General features: G+C 38.6%; 1 protein-coding gene across 6 annotated transcripts in view; it reads right to left on the bottom strand.

The window, feature by feature from the left end:
* The window catches only part of ptprua (protein tyrosine phosphatase receptor type Ua), a 184765-nt gene that overhangs the window by 124325 nt on the left and 37997 nt on the right, over positions 1-22443 (bottom strand). For all 6 annotated transcript variants that reach the window (XM_068333143.1, XM_068333140.1, XM_068333144.1 and 3 more), the window contains exon 2: positions 3504-3632. In XM_068333143.1, the coding sequence (XP_068189244.1) occupies positions 3504-3632 (129 nt within the window). The remainder of the gene's footprint in view (positions 1-3503; positions 3633-22443) is intronic.

The following is a 22443-nucleotide window of genomic DNA, read 5'->3' on the forward strand; positions in this document are numbered from 1 at the left end:
TAACTGCAGGTCTAAATGGAGAAATTAATTATCTTAAACAATAAAATAATGATCCTCAGCAGCTGAAAATGTTACACCCTTCAATGAGGGGGCGAAATAATTCACGAATGTGACGAGAGATATTTTCAGTCAGTAATCACTTTACTGCCCTCAGAAAAAGTACAGTACTTCAAATCTCCGGTATACACATCAAGACTTGAGTAATGTATCTCAGACGATCGGATGAAGACAGCACTGTCGAACATTGTACTGTCTAATAACAATAACAAACAAAATACATGAATTAACTAATGTTCTTGGCGCTATAACTTTTTAACCCTTATTTAGACACAATGTGAATTTTTAACGTTTTAAACCATTTTAAATCAAATAATAGTCTATTAACTTACCATCTTATTATGATTGTTATACCCATTTATAACTTGTCACAAAAATATCTGTAACATGTTATAAAGTGGTGGCAGTGGAAAGTATTGAACCTATTGAATCCATCCATCCATCTTCTGAACTGCTTTATCCGCTGTCACGGACACATCAAAAAGTTGCAAAGGTTGGTGAAAAACCAAGTGATGATGGGTGCTTTGTTGAATAAAAGAACAATCTAAAGTTAATGAAGAAAACGAGATGGATATTACTGTGGATAAAGACGCAGAAGAAGCCAAGGGGAAACCAGCAAAAATCCGAACATTTGTAGCGCAATGGCCGCGACTGTTTCCATGGGTGAGGCACGGATAAATGTCAGCACCCAAGACAAAATAATCAGTGTGCAGCTAACAAAAAATTGTGTAAAGAAGGTTCTTTCAGTCAAAAAAAAAGTGGAAAAAAAAAAAACAGTTCTAAAACTGTTTGGTTGATTTTTATTTAGGAATGACTACCAGGCTGTAAGATTTTGATAAAAAAATATGTAATATATAATTCTACTCTTTTTTTTTTTACTTAAACAGTTATGACCTCGTCATTAAAATTAACCGTTTGTTTTTTGTTTTTTTTTATTGTACTGGCAAAACTCAACCCTTGCATACAGCATTCCAAAATGATGCATAAACGTCATGTTGCCAGGGCATCACAGAGCCACACTCATACTCACACCTATGGTCAATTTAAAGTGATCAATTCACCTAAACTGCATGTTTTTGGGGGTGGGAAGAAAGTGGAAAATCCAGAGAGAACCCACACAAACACGAGGAGAACAAACAAACTATCATTTACTACATAATGATATAAATAGTATATTAATAAATTCATTCGACTTGACTCATTGACTACCACTGAGTCAAGTCTCTATCACTTCCACTTGAAGTGATAGATACAGTCTAACAGAGCTTATCTATCATATTTCTACACTTGGGTAGTGATGAACTAATCCCCTGTTGATGTCAGCAGTGATGTTTTTGGATGAGAGATCAGCATATATTGAATGAGATGCAGATAGGAAGAGACAAGAGAGACAATGGCGAGGATGAACGCTTGGAGCTCCAAATCACATCCCCTTCACTGCAACCCCTGGACCCCAGAGATTTGCCCAAGCTGACTAGTTTTGCTATAGTTAGAACAGCAAAAAATCTTCCATGTTATACGTAGTTGTGTTCATTCATTCATCTTCTTATTAGCTTCTGCTTTTTGGGGTCACAGTGGTTGCTGGAACCTATCCCAGGTGACTAAGGGGTGTGAGGCGGGGGACACTCCGAGTGCGATGCCAGTGGATTGCGGAACCACACGAAAGACAAACAACCACTCACACCTTTGGTCACTTTAGAATGATCAATTCACCAAAGCTGCATGTTTTTTTAGGTGGGAGAACCTGCAAAGAAAGAAATACAAACCCTGCACAGAAAGGGTTCAAACCTGGAACCTTTTAGCTGTGAGAGGACAGCGCTACCCACTGCTCCACCGTGCCGCCCACATAGTTATATATCTGTAAATAAAGTATTTAACTATCAAAGCCCTTTCTCAGCACTGCTTGTGTCGTTTTATGGAAGGAAATATGTTTGAGTTTTACAAAAGCAAAAAATAAAATGGCATCAAAGTCACTGTTCTGCTGCCAGTTCTTTTTTACAAAAACCTGATTTTGTCAGTTTTTTGGTGGCAGGATTAGAAGGTGGCAGGATTTGCCTGGTTGTTGACAAAACAACCAACCAATCAACCAAATAAAGACATATTCCTCCTCAATGCCTATAGTTGAGTGGACAAAATAAAAAAGATTTCTATTGACTTGGAATAGTAGGTGGTATTTTCCCTCAGATAGTCAAAGACAACCTTTACCAGTAAAGCAGTAAAGTGGTTGTAGCACTGTATTACATTATCTTAATAAACTACTCATTGATCGAGAGTCTAATGGTAGTTCAGTAAACAAACAAATCAATCAAAAAGTAAAAAGGCAATGTCTTTTTACAACATTTACTGAACTGTATATGTAACATGACTGGAGTAGATTGAAAGGAATCAAAGAGTTACAAATGAATTCAGTCATGCCTGTTCATGTTTTCCTGTTGGTTCCTAAAGCACTTAATGGTTCAAGACCACAATACATGACCTGTATTTTTATACAGCCTTGAGTTTATTTAATATAAATTGAAACACATTTATTGTAAAGCCCTTTGATTTCTTCTGTCTGTGATTCTATAGGTGCTAAACCAGAGTCTCATGAGGAACAGTATGGCTGAGACATGGGTTAAACAGTAACAACCATAATGTACTGTAAAAAAACAAAACAACACAAAAAAACAAAAAAAAATTAATCCCCTTCTCCTCAAGTTGAAGTGATAGATGAGTAGATAATGACTGAAGTTTAATTTCACTTTGGGGTTCTTTTTGAACAGCAAGTTACAAAGTCTTATGATTAATCTTTCCCAAATCCCTCCCTGAATATGTTAACGCCTTTAGTGTGTAGCCAATCTGTTTTTACTTGTGCACTAAAAAAATTCACCCTACGAAAATGCATTGATTCACTCATCGTCTACCGTTTCATCCGCTGTGGCGGGTCATGGGGAGCCAGAGCCTATCCCAGCTGACTGAGGGCGTGAGGCAGGGGAAACTCCGGGCGCGACGCCAGTGCAGCATGGAGACACAGGGAAAACATGAAAACTGCACAGAGCGGAGCCCCGCCTTGCTGTGCGGCGACAGCGCAGCCCACTGTGCCACCGTGCTGCCTACCCTACTAACATTTAGAACTAAAGTCCATTTCCACCTTTTCAAGCATGACAGCAATCCAGTCTGAGCAAAGCCCACAATAAGTATAAAATGAACTGCTGAGATGCTTCCCTAAATAGCACACTGACAATAGTGGCATTTTTCCCCTGTATAAATACTAAAAACTTGCATATTTTTGTTAATTTATTATTAATTTAAAGTAATAATGCTAAATGATTAGATGATTACAGTAAATTGCTGCATGGCTTTTTACTTTTTAATCACTTAATGAGCTAGACCTCATCCTGTCATTTTTAGACCACCTGCATGATGCGTCTCAACCCATTATAAATCTTAATAAATGTAAACTCTACCTCGTAGAAGATCCGTGGTCTGCTGGGGCCAATTGTAGGTTCTTATCAGCTGCCAGTCAAAGTCGTCCTCTTGGCCCTGTCGGTACTCACAAAACCCAGGGTCTGAGTCCTCATCGAAGGTGCAGCCAGCTACATGAAAGAACACATCAAAAGAAAAAATGTATCACTACTGTATTATACCACCACAAGCTCGCTGTAAATGTGCTAACATATCAACTACTGGGGTGTCTTTACAATTATAAAAGAAATTATATCTGGGTGGTCATCCTATACCGCCCATCCATCACCTCAAAAATCACTACCATTTGGCGCAATTAGCCCTGTGCTGTGAAAATGACCGAGCAGCCACAGGTCATCATGATAACCAGAAATAATGGGCAGCAGTACCAGGACAGTGAAAATGGGTTCTTCAGCTGATGGAGGACAATAGCAACCCTGCTCTTAGCCTATGATGGTGACCATCCCTATCTGGACTCTAATAACTACATTCACTGGTCCGCCATTATCGCACAAGCCAAGGAGCATTAAGGTCAACAAAAGACACAAATGGTTTTCTTATTTTTTGGTCACAAAGCACAGCTGTACTTAAAAAAAAACACCTGAAAAGGAATAGTATATCCTATTCATACAATGTAGTATTCATGCATGTGTGTGCTATGTTCTACCTGACCTCATCTACAGGGTTTCCATTGATACACAAGGTTCCATTTACATGTTTATCTTGTTCAAATAACATATCTCACAGAAAGCTCAACTTAAAACTGAAGCCGATGTCTTTATACATGGGACAGAAGAAACTCTTCAATCTATTTGGAATGAAGAAGGAAGTTCATTCATTCATTGCCTACTGCTTGCTCCACTTATGGAGGGTTGCTGGGGTTGCTGGAGCCTAACCCAGCTGATTTGCGGGCGATTGGCGGGGAACGCTCCAAGCACGATGCTAGTGTACTGCTGAGCCACATGAAAGACAAACAACCACGTACGCACACACACGGGCAATTTGGACCCATCACTTCACTTAAGGTGTATGTTTTTGGAGGTGGCGGGAAGCCGGTGAATAAGGAGGGAACCCACGCAGACATGGGGAGAACATACAAACTTCAAACAAAATGGAACTGAACCCAGAACCATCTTCCTTTATCGAGCCTAACTTTTTAGTTTAACTTGAAGTTTCTGTACCTGTAAAAGCACTTTTTTGAAAAAGGTGCTATAAATTTCAATTTCAACTCTAAAAACCGAGGGCTAACTATTGTATTGACCTGTTTACAACTTGTCTGACAGGTCACATTACTTCACCAAGTGGATACAATTAAAAGCTCAAGTGTTGTGTCCAATTGTCCAGTTTAGTATCTTCATATACCTTGCCATTGACTCTCTTGTCTTTTCCTGTCTTTATCTCGTTCAATTTATGCTGATTTCCTATCCGAAAACAGCACAGCTGAAACCAACAGGGGATTAGTTTATCCCAGCTTTTTTTGTAGGTACTATGCTAGTGTCTGCTTCATCAGTCCATCATTTTCAGTCCATGTGAATCAAGTGGCATAACAATCAGCATTTACAAGTCTGTGGCCACGCGACTGTGTTTTAGACAGGCGGTTTGTTGCAGCACCGTTGCAAACCACCCCTAATATGGCAAAGTCAAAACTGAGCCAGTAGTCAAAAAGATGCATTTTTTCGTTAGCTCATCTCTGGTCCAACTTCTCTCCCTATAGTGCATATAGGGTGAAAAGGATGATGAAGAGGAAGGAGTCAGTTGAATTACTTCAATCATCTATTTGGAAGGACTCAAAGGCACATTCCTTTGGAGGCTTTCTTATAGTGCCAACTGAGATAGACCAAGAGATCACCGGAGGGATAGCACTTCTCACCTACAAGAGCATCTCAAGATCCCTCAGAAGTGTTCCTGAGGAGACGGATGGACTAATGCATTATCTAGTAAGGTTTAGTGAAATTTAAATCAGGATACATGAGCTTATCAGGCCATAATACATTTTATTTTTCAAGCACATTTCTTTTACTTTAAGAATCATTGGAATTGATAATAATTTGTAAAATTGTTCATCAACCTAACCGTACCTGTATTAGCAAAATAACATCATCATCATCATTGTAGATGCAGCAAAAAACATTGAAATTGTTTCATCCCTGTATCTAACTCCAAGCACCCATAGTTCATTGGAAACCCAGAAGTTACTTCCCTAACAGATCATATTAAAGCTTGGCAGTGGGACTGCTGGTGTTACAGAAATACTCTGAGTCTTTGCCAGCTTCTATTTAATAGTATCCCATTTGGCTTAGCTGACTAATGTTGTTTTTTGTGATTTCTTTACAAGCTCCATCTGTTTACTTTAATAATTCAAATGTTTTGAGGGAAGAAACATTGTGTGTTTCACTGTTCTTGCTGACAATCATATATGATCTCACTACCATCACAAACATCCCCACTGCCCTGGCTTGTTTTCTTTCCGCTTACAGCCGGGTGTTTCCGGGTGTGTAAGCAGATCAGAGTTTTAATTGCCTCCTGTGTGAGTGCTGCCTTTTGTGCTGCTTGTGCAGTTATATGAGGATGAGAGGGCCGAGTGGTGGTGTGTGCCCTGCAGTGAAGGCCTGACTTTCATCAAGATCCCTACAGCTCCAGGAAGGAATGTCACCATCAGACACGTTCCACTGATTCCTCTCGTTAGGCCTCATCTTCCCAGCCTCTTTTGCTTTTAGCGTACATGTTCTTTTCAGTGCCCAAATAAGTTTCTCTGGTAGCAGGAGGGCGACCCCATGTAAATAGAAAACTCACATACTGGTGTGCATTTGTATGCATTTCTTAGAGTGTCTGAGGCTAAATGTTTGTGCGTGGTTAGCTGAGGCTGTAGATTGTTCTGAAGTTCACTTAAAAATCAATAAAATATTAATGAATCCGTCAATGTCACACAGGCGCAATCTTTCTCACAATGTGCAACAACTGTGGCAATTAATTATTTGTGTTCATTATTGCAGCAGGGAGTCTGGCCAATGAAGGAAAAAGATTCCTCAAATGTCCACATATTATGAACTTAAAGATGAAAGACAGCGGCTTTGAGAATGCAAATTGCTTATCAGAGACCCAAAGTACCCAAGCAACGCACCGCCATGCAGCACAGCAATAACACCTAGAGAGGATGGTGACAAGCCCTGAGATAACTTTAATGAGCTGCTGCCACATCTAACAATTTGTTTCAGGAGCAGAACAAAAAGGTAGAAATAAATAAATGTGTAAATTATCTCTCTAACCTTTCACGGAGGTAATTTGTCAAACAAGACCCAAGTTTCATGGTAGATACCACATCAAGAAAGTGTTCTGTGTCTGGCTCATTTTTCTGTGTCAGTTCAACTCTATCCTCAGACTGAAAGTCACCAAACTTGGTTAATGTTGTTGTTGTTGCAGGAGATTGGGTTGGCAGGACAAACTGCATACTGATCAAGGAAAATGGTATCATTTTCCTTTTTGTATCAAGCAGCAAAAGTTGTACTATGGAATGTCTGATTTTATATGTCTTTACTGCATCTCTTACAATGAAAAGTTTGCGCAATATAATATTGCTGCTGAAATTGTATATTGTCCAACACTAAATGACACTATGCTGATGACTTTGGTTGATGCTAATACTTATTTAAGAGACTAGTCTTAGTCTCTCTCTCTCTCTCTCTCTCTCCCTCTCTCTCTCCCTCTCTCTCTCTCTCTCTCTCTCTCTCTCTCTCTCTCTCTCTCTCTCTCTCTGTCTCTCTCTCTCTCTTTCTCTCTCTTAGATGCTGTTAACGTAACTATCTTGTAATACCGTAAATGTCATTTTAAAAATCAAGAAATCTCTCTCTCTCCCTCTCTTTCTCTCTGCCTCTCTCACACACAGAGAGAGAGATAGAGAGAGACACCTCTTGATCTATTTTGTTATATATGTACTGTATATACACCACACACACACACACAAAGAGAGAGCGAGTCGTGCAGAGAGACACTGTTGTTAATTAATTATGCACAGGAACAGTATGCTCAGTAATTTCCTTAAACAGCTGGCCATTCCTTGACTTCATTCAAAGAGGAAGAAATACTGCATTTGGTGGGTACTTTTCTTGAAACGTCTTCTTCAGTATAATGGGGCAGCTCATTGGTGTTTTAGATTACAGTACTCTTTAAAGGAAGGAGACACATCAGACAATAGTTGTCCATGGATTCATACAATGATTTGGTCTTTTCAGGGGTTTGTTGAATATAATAAAATATGAAGTATAATAGACAGTCTGCTCAGCCACATCATCACTATTGTAATTTTCTAAATTCTACTACTGTACTATGATTTGTGTGTTTATGTATGCATTTTAATGTTTTCTTGATCTATCTTGTTAACTTTGAATGTTTTTGCTTTCTTTACAACGGCATTTGAAATACTTTTTTTTTAATTCTCAACATTATACTTTGTATGTATTTATATATCGCTGTGCACCACATTGAATTGTCTTGCATTTCAATGGTGCCTTAAAGTAGAGCTTGCTCATATAAGTCTTTGCCAAAATACCCAAGATACTATAAATTCATGCTTAAAATGCCTCATTTGTGCATTTAAATCTAATATCTAACTGTGCATCCTGATTAGAATCTTTTTTTTGTGTTTATTATCATCTGGTATTTTTTTATGCATTAAAAATGAGACATAGAAAATTTGGGGATAAACTAGACAAACTACCGATCAGGCTATAACATGATGTGCATCTTGGACTAAATGTCACTAAAAAAACAATCTGCTGCAACCCTAGAAACAAATCCATGTTGTTCTAATGCAGCCTCTGCAACGGCCAAGCATCTGGACCAAGGAAACAAAATAAATCTACATGGTGCTGAGTAAAAATAAGAGAATAAAATTTGCTTTTGCTTATTTCTTGACTTTAAGAGACACATTTAAAAGAAGCTTTCTAATGTCCACAAAATTAGTTAGTATTACCAGAATCGCTGTTGTCAAGGAAAATTGCCAGAAAGGCACTGGTGTGATATTAATGAGAGAAGATGTAGACCAGTCTGAAAGTCCCTATAACCGAGCCCAGGTACTACTATAAAGCCTGGATGACTTCTATAGTGGACACTACAAGCCCATTCAGCAAACACTGTGTAAATACATTGTGATGGAGAGGGAGGAAAACACAAGCCATTTATCCTGGAAAGGGAGAAATAAATTAGAGGAGCAAATCAGAAACAGTGGATTCAGTGAAGAGCACTCAAACCAGTGACGGAGAGAAGGAAAAGGAAGTAAAGAGGGGAAGTTGAAAAGAAAGCAAATCACACAGAATTATAAGAGGATTTTTGGAAGACAAGTTTGTATATTTTTTTTCTCTGTAAAAACCAGACAGTATAAAACACAAAACGGTAATCAAAGAAGTCTGGGATGAAGATGCGGTTCTACTGATCACAGAAATCTAGCGTGGTTCTCAGATGTGCTTAAATCTTACAGATTTAGCAATAATTTTCATTTGCAATTGCTCTAACAAAGATACCAGTGATTTCATGTTGTAGGAAGGAGTGGGGACTCACATATTCTCATATATAGATCCATACTTGTAATTTAAGTGTCCAATGCAAAGATCACCTCTCATTTGCTCATCATGCAAATTGTAACCAAAATTTAAAAAAAAAGACATGCTTTTTGTTTGCATTATCTGACAGAAACATGAATCTATTGCTGGATTAGTTGTTATATTCCAGTGAGAAATAGTTACATCCCGCAAAGTGGTGATGTATTGTAATTGTCAGTGTTTGTGTGTCCGTCCATCCGTCCGTCCACCAAATATCTTCACAACCGCTACAGATAGAAAGATGAAACAAAAAGCAAATTACTCAGGCAGCAAAGGAAATGGAAATGAGATGATGACCTTGACCTTAAGAAAATTACGTCAAGGTCAAATATCAATTTTTGTACATTTTTTTAAACTTATATTGAGGGAGGCAAGGGGATGAAAATTAGATCACAACCTTGACCTTGAAAAACTAGGTCACTTTTATACCTTTTTAACGCCCAGAGCAATATTGTTGGTTGTCCTGAGTCTGTCTACTACAGTATACTGTATCTCTTTTATTTGGCAGTGGCCAAATAAAAAGCCAAATTCTCGATAGTACAATATAGAATTCATTGCTGTGACCATTATGAAAGTATGTCAGGGTAAAATTTTGAATTCAGGGGTGTCACGGGATGTTCCAGTCTCTGACTGCCTTGTTGTAGTTGAAGTTGTAGAGGGTTGCAAACACTGTTTATCCACTCAGTGTCTTGATATAGCAGCTTTGTTGGAGCTGAGGACTCAGGATGTTCTGTGTCTCCTCGTTTGATTTTAGATGAAGCTCAACCACTAGATGATTTTCATTTGTGCAAGTAATCCCATCAGACCTGACAGATTTACTTACAGAAAGTAGATTATGGAATGAGGGACGGTGAGGGGGAGGCGGTTCTGCAGCTTATCAATAGCGAGCTAGCAGAGGACTCATAGAACATCCAAAGCCAAAGCAAACAGTAGCATGTCCGCATCAGATGCTGCAAAGCTTCATATCTAGGAATTATTTAGCTAATTGAATAACAACACCTGGCTTTTCAACTGCCTAGGATGATCTTAGAGTGGCCTTTTCATGGCCACTCAAAAAAACACAGTCAGACACTGATTCAACCTAAAAATGCAATTTAGGCTGATCAGGCCTATGAGGTTTGAAGATGACTGAAGAAAATACCAATAACATGTTTATTGCCTAGCCAGTATTACATTAACCATGCAGTTTGACAACCACAACATAAGAGAAAAAGTTGTTCTCCTTGGGAAAGGGAGACTAGATCCATCCCTGTTAGTGCTGTGCGGATTAGTCTGTGTCTTTATTTAAATTAATATTATTTATAGCTAGAAAGTATGTATCCAAATATATATCTTTGTGCATGTGAATACAGAATTTGTGAGCAGGTGTATACATATATCAGAGTACAATGCTCTAACTCAACCAAAATGGACTAAAAGGTCTGATCCAACAGTCACTCAGAGAAAACAAAAGGCTGCCAACTGTGATAACTTCTGTGAGTAAACAAGTTGCACATGGAATGAGAGAGGGATCTAAATGTACTTGGCAGAGTTACAGCCATCTTTCATCACGATTACGGTGACTTTGCTGGAGGTATTCAGTTTTGATTTACAGAACTACTAAGCTGTTGTTACCTTAAGGAAATGTACAGTAAATGATTGGTAATGATTTTAGAGCGGTCAGCGATCAGTGCACTGTAGGGCATTTGCTGTTGTTTCATTGCTGGTCTGCAAAGGTTCCAGTCCCAAACGGTGTCTCCCAGTAGCCGAGGTAAGCCATACCCTGACATTTCTGACTATTAAGGATAGACTTATACTGTCCTATACAAACTACCTGCAGAGGTTGTTACATGTGTTTAAAAGAGATGAATTTGAAATATTTTGATACGTTTCTATTAGACCTGGACACTGGTCATTGATTTCTCAATGTACTTGGAATTTTACTAAATTTCTGTTTGGGAAAACAAGAGAAATGCCATTTAGCTGCTGAAGTATGGATCTAACCTGACTCGACACTTCAGCTCGAATGATCTGATCCTTGTACAGCAGGATTAAAAGGGTGGCTGCGTGATATATGAGCCTGCAAGATGGAAAAATAGATAGATACCAGAAGAGAGAAAGGCTTCAAGCTAAGATATTCTCCATACGTTTGCCAGCACGGAGACAGTAGATAAATTCTCTTTCAGCAGCTTATTTAGATAGAAATGAGTTACAAAGCACCCACTGCAGACAAAGCAGATACGTTTCATCAGGGCAGACTCTGTCCTTTCATTTCTCATTTAATCCCCCCCGCCATGGAGACATCAATTACAGAGCTCCATCTCCCACAATCAGAAGCTGAAGAACTACTTAGCCTGTTGATGCTATTGTTAGAGATGTCATGAGGAGAAGGCTGCATGAATAGAAGTTGATGAAAAACAGACCTTGTCCAATGGGGCTCAAATCACACTAACTAAGATAATGGATGGTTTTTCTCCAGCACCTGCATTACAGCACGGATCCACTTCACCGATGGAGAAAGAGAAGAAAGTTACAGATTCACTTACTACAGTCACATATGAAAATTTAATCAAGAGTGCCAGAGGACACACTTTTTCCTTCATGTAGAAAGCCACTCCAAGCATTTATGTCAAATCAAGTCTTTTGTCGGCAGAAAAAAAGATTTGCTTTAGAAATGACCTAAATGCATTATAGGTGGGATAATTACTGCTATTCTTATCAATACGTCGATACATATCGGTCAATGATTTTTAAATATAGGTAATTTGTAGAGAAAGTGAACTGACTTCAAAATCAAGCCCATTCAATCTGAAACAGCCTGAATCTATCCGCTAGATTTTAGTCGCAGTTATGGTAATGTGTGCATAGATTTACACATCATGCATGACTGGCTGGGGCCACGACAACCAACTGCCTGGCGGCACTTATGTTGATTTCCATAGCATCAAGTGGTAAAAATAAGAGCTTAGAATTGCTTAGAGCAGACTGGACTTATTCATGTGAAGCCACAAATTAGGAAACAACTGCAGCGACCGTGATAGTGATGGTTAATTATTGTTGACTTTGTTTACCATGGCTGCATAATACATTAAGCGCTGCTATTCTCTGCAGGTGGTCAGCCACAAGAACAGAATGCTCTGTAAATTATGTTAAGATTTCATTACTTATGTTACATACAGAACATAGTATGCAAATCAAACAGGATAAACTAACAGCAGGAGAGGGAACATGCCCAGAATGAGATGCAGAGATTCCCTCCCCTACTCGGTCCTCCAGCTCACATCACCCTCGTCCCTTGGGTGCACCAATTGGCTGCAGGGTCCTGACCTCTATTACTGAAACTGACTGAATAGCCTCAGTAGGGACATGGCTAGACAATTTCCAGTAACACACCTCCTCATTTACACAACAGTGTGTAAGTGTTGTTCTAGACCAGTCACAAAGAGCATCACATCAAGACAGGATCCTGAGAGCATTTAAGTATTATAAAAAAAAACCCTATTAGAGGTACAAGGTACACTCTATAAGTTGGTCAGGTGTGAAGGAAGTCAAAAATGTCATCCCCAAAGTTTTCAATTTGCTGAAAAAAGTTTTAAAACTATAATTTTAAATCAATGACAGATAGGAAATTTACATTTTAGAAGCTAAAAACCAGCACACGGCTGTGCGATAAGGTGGTGACTCCTCCAGGGTGTGCCACGTATCTCTCCCATACCCAGCTGGGATAGACTCCAGTGTAACCCCCCCCCCACCACATGTATTTCAGGTAATTCAACAAGATGAATGAATGAATGGATGAATGAATGAATGAATGAATGAATGAATGAATGAATGAATGAATGAATGAATGAATGAATGAATGAATGAATCCAGCACATCCAAGAGTTTATTTCCATCCAAGCACATTGAATGAATGAAATATTACAGTTTAGTGTAACAGTTACATTAATTCAGAATTTCAATTTCATGTTGTTTTCATAATTCACTGCTTGTAGTTATATATTATTAAGTTGAATGAAGTGAAACATGCATAGGAACCTTATGTGTTTACTTTTGTTATTATTATTACACAAGGATAAGGATTTTTTAAATGAGGTATTTTGTTTATTTTATTTTATTTTTTTAATTTATACTCCTTGACTCAATGGGCCTGTGTCACAAAGCAGGTTTACTGGAAAACCTGTGTAAGTTAACCATGAAATTAAGGAAAACCAGGGTTTTTGGTTTCACAAAGGGAGGTAACTTAATGCAGAGTCAGAGGAGTAGCCCTGGCCTGTTTCATGAAGTGAGGTAAACTGAACCTCATGGTTTGTTACCGCAGTAACAGACTCTGAAGCTAACCTGGTCAGGAGCATGTTTTATTCCACTAAACCAGGGTTTCCTCTGACTACGACCCCTTTCACCGCCGCTCGCGCGGTTTCATTTCCTGGTTCTGTCAGATGGAGAGTTTGACCGACATTTGGTTTTATAAATAACTCCATATTTTTATAGGCAAACATGGCTTGTCCGCTTGAAGACAATCCCACACACACACACATCCACGACCTGATCCATCCTCATATCTACAGCAGCGCTGCGTGTAGTGCTCCGTTCAGTTTTTATTTTTTAGTTGCAAACGGTAGTTTTCTATACAATGTGGGAGATGCTCAGTGCGCCTCGCCTTGAAACTTTTACTCCAATTTTTCTATTTCCCTGGAGATAAACCCGTCAGAATCATAAAGGAGGAGCTCCACAGGATTGAAGGTGAATGATATAGAAATCTGATAAATGAATTTGAAATTATATTATCTTAATGGCATTGTGTTGCAACCTCAGAATTGGACCAGTAACTTATATTTCTTTTAGGATTTACCAATGTAATTGGCTGCATAAATGGTACCCACATACCCATCAAGATTCATGTAGATTGACTACTGTTTCAACATGTTAAAGACTATCACGGATAAACAAACATCTGTACAGATCATGTGTGATGCTGCAGACTACATTTCTGATGTGGAGGTCTGGGTTTGTTTGAGGCTGCTGAAACTTTATTCTGACCCAGACACTCAAAAGAACTTTAAATGGATTCACTGCAGGACGAGAGTCTGGGTGGAGATGACCATAGGCTGCTGAAATGCCTACGTTACCTCAGGATGATTCCTGCTATCTAGGATGGAAGAGCAGTGACATACACCATCAGCCAGAATCATTTCAGAGTCTGAGTCACCATCACCACCATCACAGTAGGCAATAAAAACATACAATAAGCATTTCCTTAGGTCACCTTTATTTATTACAAATACAAAGTTTTTGTATTGTTACAATAGTAAACATTCTAATAGTTAACATGATTCACCTGTGACCATGACCCACCTCTAACTTGTGCTTCAGTATTTATATGTCCAGATCTGCCCTCCTCATCTGGAGGTTCTAATAAACCATTTCTATTTTCTGAATTTTTTTTAGAAAGTGAATTCTTTAACAGCTGGGACTACATGACTAGGACATTAAAAAAAACAGTTGCATATGAATTCTACAGAATGAACCACTGGTGTTTACTGAGGAAATATTTCACTGTGATAATCTGTGCAGTTGGGACCCTTCTGCTACTGTCAAGCCATGTTCTGTTAAAAAAGGATGAGAATGTGTTAATACTTCAGCCACACTGTATTGCACTAGAATGCCTCACTGTCTTGCACAAGAATGCTAAGCAATGGGAAGAGATCAATAAGTAACATAAGATATTAGACCAGCTTTGTTTTCTTCAATTTCTACTTAATTTATATTTCTTTTTATCAATTATTAACTCCTGTGTATATCATGTGACTAAAATAGACAGGAAATAAAACCTGGAAAGCCTTAAAACAGTTATAAGCAGTACAATGTCAACGGTATTGATGTGAGAACTAAAGCAGCTTTGGCTATTACTGCATCAAGGAAACCATGCAAAGGAGCTATATGCCAGCTCTTGATTTCAGTTCTTAGGTAACAGTGGTATACACAATGGTATGAATGTTCTTTTTCTCAACTGTTTTTGTAATGTGCATATGCCAATTTACTGTTCTATTTACATAGCAATAAAACATTTAAATATATTTCCTTATTGAACAGAACTTGATATAGATGAGAGCACATTTATTTGCATGACAAGAGCATTATGTTGATGATAAAACAACTAGAAAGTCAAACATCCACTTATCATATACTGTACAATATCGAACATAATGAGGATGAGGAGGATCACTAATGAGATGAAGCAGAGGTCTAACCTGTGTGAACAATGTTTTTATACTTCATTCTCAGCTGCTGAAATGTGGGCTTCACCCCCACAGGTTTACCTCAGGTTTTGTTAACCCTGTCCTTGTGAAACAGGCCCAATGACATAGAATAGCACTAAACATAAACAAACATTAAATGTGATTATTTGGATAAAACAAATGGAAACATTTGATGTTGTGGAAATAAATTTTTTTTTTTACACAAAATGAAATATGACTAGGAGCATTTTAGAGTGCCTCTGCTTCGCCAGCACCACCTGGCACTGTTCAAAAGTTTAACACACTGAGCACGCTGCCAGTCAAAAAAGCCAATTGTCGAGAAGTTCTACAAAACACATACGCAATGAATATGCCACAATAGCTCCCACGCAACCAAACAATAAGCAAAAACTCTCATAATAGGAGACTGTAACCACGGCGATGAGCGGTTCTGTTTGAAAGAGATCACTGCTCCTCAGAGACATTCGCGCTGTCTTTGCTTCATCTTAATTACAGCTCACACCTCCCTCTCTCTCTAAAAAGGAGAGAGGAGAAGGCTTTGATTCAGCCCTGTGGAACACTTCATCCTTCCCTTCCGGTGGCATCGTTTACTTCCTAAGCCGTTCTGTTGTCTGCGCTTTGCTTTTTATTTTTCACCCCACTTGTGTTGAGGACGCATCCAGAATGTTTCATACAGCAGCAGAAGGTTATACCATTCAGCCTTGCATATGAGAACTGTGAGTCTTGTTATTCAGTAACAAGAGGCTTCGGCAGCACTTCTTGAACACGATGCACATTGAAATGAGCACTTGTAATAAGAGGCTTAGCTGTGAAAGTGCTGTGCATTATAATGATAAAAAATATTACCCAACTGTCTAAGATGCTGACATAATTGTCCTTCAAGCACTTACTGGGCTTTTGTGTGCTGCTTAACACCACCACACAGTGAAATAATGCCTCAAGCAACTTTAATGTCTTTGCAGGAAATTAAGAAGGAAGCGTGATAGGGAGGGAAGAGACGTCTTCAAATGTCATTGACTGTTCTGGCAAGTACCTGTAAATGAATGAATGCTAATTCTCCCAAGACTCTGAACTTAAAACCTAAGTAATCAAGAAGAATTGTAATAATAAGTTATAAGCATTTAGTTGAACTAGAAAGACAAGCCTGGCTTAAGATTATATCTCAATCTAAAATCTTGTGAGAAATGACATCAACAAATTTAGAGGATTGAAATCAGACTTTAGGCTATAACACTTGAATTATAGCTAAACTCACAGTCTCTGAGTAAAATCCGCTCTCAAACTCAGACTGGTATTCTTTCAGATCACCACTCGTGAGAGACTTCTCCTTGCGACTTTTGTGGGGTTAAAAACAAGCATTTTAAGCCAACATGCAGTTTCCCTAAAGAATTAAATGCAGCTGGATACATGAGTGACTCGAGACGTTTTTTATAAATGTGACTTCATTTTACAACAGAAATATTAAGATTGTTTTCTCCAAGGACACAGAAACTAGACAACCTTCATTTAAACTGATACAAAAAAGAGCACAAAAAAATGGCAGAATGATAAAAAATTCCCAACGTTCAAATAAATAAACCAATAATGAGATTATACAAACATAATTACAAAGCACTCATGAGATTTGGACATATGGATACACCGTAGCCTTGGATGTGTTTGAGGTAGATTGAAAAATATGGAATACACAGATGGGTAGAATGGTGGTGCAAGTGGGTAACACTGCTGCACTACAGCAAGAAGGTCCTGGGTTTGATTCCTTTCTGTGTGGAAATTGTATGTTCTTGTCTTTCATGTAGGCCCAAGAAGACTTTGCATCTTGTTTTGTGGTGTACCCCGTCTTTCACCTGTAGTCAGTTAGGCCCCAGCAAATCTGCGACCCACAAGGCGAATAAGCGACTGTAGATGAGACAATTACAATTGTCTCATCTACAAGAAAATCGATGTATGGATGGTTTGAAAATATGTATTCAAGGATAGAATCCTTTTTTGTGTTTGCTGAGCACTATGCAGCCTTGGCAGAGGTCTGCACTCTCAAAATGTTCTTTTAATTTGAAATTAGTTTAATGATCAAATGATCAGAGCTAATTGTTGAAGTTTCACACAATTCAAGCTAATAGCAAAAGTATAAGGCTAAGAGAGAACATGGAAATTACCTTGGCAATGAGTCCAAGGGAGACTAAGACAGTGAAAATAAAGCTTAATGTGTCTACAAGAAAGCAAGCCCTGAATAATATATTGTCAGGATGGGATCCAATCAAAATAAAACCAACCCACAGGTCTAATGTTTCGGTGACAAAATGCAATTTCTATAATTGGAATATATAAAATCCACACTAACAGGATTCTATAGTGAATGATGTAATAACTGCAGGATAACACAATATTTCATCAGAATGTCACAGAATCGACCAATACCTCAGTATAAAGGCTTCCAAACATTTTGTTCAACACCACAGCGATGGGTTTGGCTGCACAGTATCACACACAGGCCACATTAACTTTCTACTGCCATGTAAAATTCAGTGGATTCTTTACATCTGTGCTATCTAAATTTGAAAGGAAAAATTACTGATGCATTCAAATGTACTGTGCATGTGTCAAGGTATCTTAAACGTCTCTGAAAATATAGATCAAGATTGGATGGCAATAAATAAGATATATTGAAAATATGCACTGATAAGAAGGTGCTATTAAATAGTTTGCCACACAATTATTCAGAAATATGCAGAATTAAACTTTATTTGGACATCACATTTAAAATGTAACACAGTGTTGCCAAGGTGTTGAAGAAAATATGACAAAACGGTGATAACAGATAAAACATAAATAACGACTAAGAACAAATGAAAACAAAAATGTAATAAGTAGGACAGTTGTTTTGATTTCATTGGAGTGGTGTGAACATGCACAATATCAAGGACAGTTTTAAACCCTTTGGTATAGAATATCTTAATTGTTTAGAGTAGCTCGTATGGTATGTATATTTATGCATGGAAGATTGTATATGTACTGCATTATTATATTCTTATGTGGAAAGCTTGCCCTTTGTGACGACGACGACGACGACGACGACGACGACGACGACGACGACGACGACGACGACGACGACGACGACAACGACGACGACGACGACGACGATGACGACGAAGACATTCTGGGAAAAGTTTTTACTAGAGAAAATTGCAGCCACTACAATTGCAAATCCAGCATGACATTAATAGACAATTTTCTACAGTAAAGTTTTTGAATCCATTAAGTGTAATCTTGATGGAATACGCTGTTTTTCAATACACAATCAGGCTGGAAAAAAAAGAGAATGACACACCAGAAATACAAAAGATGTTTGCTCATATGAACTGATGCAGTCCCAATGAATTCTCCAAGAGTGAAATCGGAAAATTACTTCGTTTTTTATCATGTTTAGAACAACAACAAAAACACACCAATCCCTGTGGGATCTTAACCTAAAAAAGCATCACAATGTTGGTTTACATGAGAGTTGTGTGTAGTTTCATGACCTCATGATGGATTATCCATGGGCTGTAAAGCCCTCAACATTCTCTAAAAACTTCACTGTGTCACCAAGTTCTTAATTAACTTAAGTTTTAATTAGGGGAGAAATGTGGCTGAATCTCATAAAAGACAACATTTTTGCCTCTTCTTCTAACAGTCTGAGCACTTGTTGGCGCTTCACAGATTGCAGCTCATCACTTGAGAACAGCAGCACAAACATGTTACAACTCAGGCTGGAAAACACAGCAGCTAATGAGATATCATACCGAAAACAACTATGAGCAAAGAAGCGAGATGACAGCTTCTAAGATATAGTCTCTACAGTGGTGTCTGTAATTACTACAACCAGAGGCCCGCCTGACTTCCACTCATTGGTCAGTGAGAAGACTTTGATGCATCCTCAGAGAGTACGTGTCAACTCTGCTGACCCGGCGACGGATGATAACCTCCATGACGGGGCAGGAGAAGCTGATAATTAGGTGCTTAGCCATCGTCGTGCAGAAGCACCAATCTGACACACAGACCCGTGGAGCCACTGGAGACATGTTAAATGTCTGTGGAGCAAGGAAAAGGAATTACAGAGGCTGGGACTTTGAGCTGCATATTAATTGTATCCAATATAGAGGCTAGTGTCCAAAGCTCACTTGGCCATCTGGACTCAGTTACAGAGCAACTGGGACTATTTGTGTGAATGCGTGTGGGTACGCATGTGAGTGGACAGGCAACGCCAGTCACACAGACATATGTGCAGGCATGTGGAGCAGCAATGTGAGTCTTTGGGATATTAAACAAAGAATGGGAGTTTATGACCTGGTAATATCCATTATGACACTTAAGCTGCTATTCAGTTAATTTTTTAAAGCTCTCCATCCATCACTCAGGCAAGACCAGGGAGATAGTTCTGATCCCATCTTCATTTAGCATTCAATCGCTCCAACAGCTGCCAATATTTTATAGGGAGCAGCATCCAGAATTGGTAGCACAGCAAACTCCCCTTCATTTCACTCGGCATCCCTCCTTCTTAATATGAGATGTATTCCAAGAACAAGAACACAATGAGGAATCAATAGAGAAAATAACCTAAAGCTGATCTTTCAATAAAACATAAACTTTATTTCAAGGGTCAGCTGTAATAAAAAAAAAAGTTCATACAACTATCCAAAGCTTAATTCAAGTGTTTTGGCAGAAAACAAAAGCCAACAGCCAAAAGCCACCACAATATTTACATACGTTTATGTCAATTTTTTTTTTAGACGTTATATAAAAAATACCTGTAGATACACAACAACACCCAAAATGTGCCTGTATGGATTTAAAGAAAATAGTAATAAAATATTCGGTCATCAGATAAATAAACAGAGGAATGTACTCTATGTATATAAGGGGCACACTTTATCCATTGTGCTATCTGTGCCCCCACATTTCTTATTTAAGGTAATTTTTGGGTATGATCTAAATAAATGTGTATAATCGGTTAACAATATAAAATACCACATTATCTGACAATCAAAGCTGTCAATAATATAATAATAATGTAATGTAACTGAACATTAAGAAATATTCAGGCATCTCCTACAAAATTGTACTTATATATAATACTTTCCATTAGTTCCATTTCATTAAATTTGAATTTATTTCATGTTAATATTTTATTTTTTTACTGGCAATACAAAGTGGTACAAATAATTGTTGAAATTTAATTTGATTATCCTATATTAATCTCCTCATCTGTAATTAAAAAAAAAAAAAAAGATCAGTAATAATGTGTACATCAGTCTTGTGATTTGGATCCCTTCCAGTATATATAAATAGTTCTTTGGCCCCCTATTAAAATCACATCAGTAATTTTTCTACAATCCTGCCAAGGAAGAGACAAAATCAAACAAGTCAGACCTAAGCTATACCTCCCTAAAGGAGGCAACACAGCCAAAAAGAACGGCAAAGCTAAATTTGCATAACCCCACACTGAAAACTGTCCTCTCAAGGTGAGCTGGTGGGCATCTTTCCAACACCCAGCCCTTTGCAGGCAGTGCAGTAAAAGATGTGGGCACCAAATTGTCCATATGTCTTCCACCGCTCAGGTTGTCTGTGTCATTGGGCAGAACGCAGAGAGTGACCTCACATTATACATTCACTCTCTTAAAAGGGGGGTTGAGATTGGTTCCCACACCTCATGCAGTGTTAACATTATATCAGGCTACTAACTGGGAGAAACCCATTAGCCTTATAGTGGTAATTTCTTTCTGAGAGGAAAAGGTTTCTGTAGCGTATGGATGTGTGCCAAGAGTTCGATTAGCTGTCTGGAGGGACCCCAGAGGCAGAGATTAAAGCAATGTCGCCAATTTTCATGAAACTACTTCCCAAATAGTGACAATAATGATGTCAATGTATTGCATAAATTATACTACATTATATTATGTTGATGGAAAACAATGACAACTTGGAAAAAAATAAAGTGTACCTATTAGGCTCCAGCAGATCCATGACCCCGCAGGGCGTATAAGCGGCTGGCGACAAGGAAATGGACGGATGGATTAATTAATTTTTCAGCAGGACCAAATTATGTACCTGAGTCATCATGCCTTATCGTCTTGATAAGCTAAACACATCTCCACATATGAGTTGCAGCAACAGAATGTCCTCTAATTTGTCTTTTTCTTCCAGTAAGAGCTGAACACCATCAGATGTCCCCAAGGAACCACTGGCTCAGAGGGGCCCTGAGCACATTGATTTGTTTGGACAGCGGTGCATGGAGATGGTAGACAGGACCATCAGAGCCATGCAGAACACTCATGGATTGTTATGTCCTGTGGCTTTCTGTGTAGTAGAGTGTGTCTGCAAAGTGTGTGAGATGGGGAGCGCAGTGGGAGGCAGGAGTGATGAACCGTTGAGAAAATAAGCTGGGGTGCAAGGAAATGTTGAAGCTGTCAATCTATCTTTGATACTGGCTCCTTAAAAAACTAACCCTTGGGCCAACCACCACTTCTACCACGCATTGGTCCTCTTGATCGCCACATGGAGCCATATTATTGATCTTAACATTTTCCTTCTGGAGAGGTTCGTTCTCGTTTCCCTCTTTTCTTTGACAGCTTTGATGCACCTTATCAACTAAGCTCTTCCTCTGCTTCAGTCTCTCTCATATCTGAGTGACTACTAACCAAAAAAGCCATGTCAGGCTAGTCAACACAGGAGTTCTTAGGTGTTGGTGTCCACCGTAAAAAGGATGCTGACTCTGATTACATTCATTAGAGGGCATGAGAGAAGGGTGGCTCTGGAAAATCGTTATCCAGAGAATTAGTACCAAGTTTCAAGTTTTAAGTGGTAATGAGTCCAAAAACCCTCAGCACAGCCCGCTGGCTTGTTCAATGAAGATTTGTGCTTCTTTCAAAAGAAAAGGCATCAGGAGATTTTTTTTTTTTTAAAGAGTCCAGACAAATAGGTGTGAATGGAAAACAAGGAAGTATGTATGTATGAGGATGGATGGATGGATGGATGGATGGATGGATGGATGGATGGATGGTAAACAAGCATGCAAAAAGCAAGGCAATAAGATCTTAGTGCTGATTTTGACGAAGTTGAGATAAACTGTTCTC

The sequence above is a fragment of the Antennarius striatus genome, chromosome 14, assembly GCF_040054535.1.
Source record: "Antennarius striatus isolate MH-2024 chromosome 14, ASM4005453v1, whole genome shotgun sequence".
NCBI classification, from domain to species: Eukaryota; Metazoa; Chordata; class Actinopteri; order Lophiiformes; family Antennariidae; genus Antennarius; species Antennarius striatus.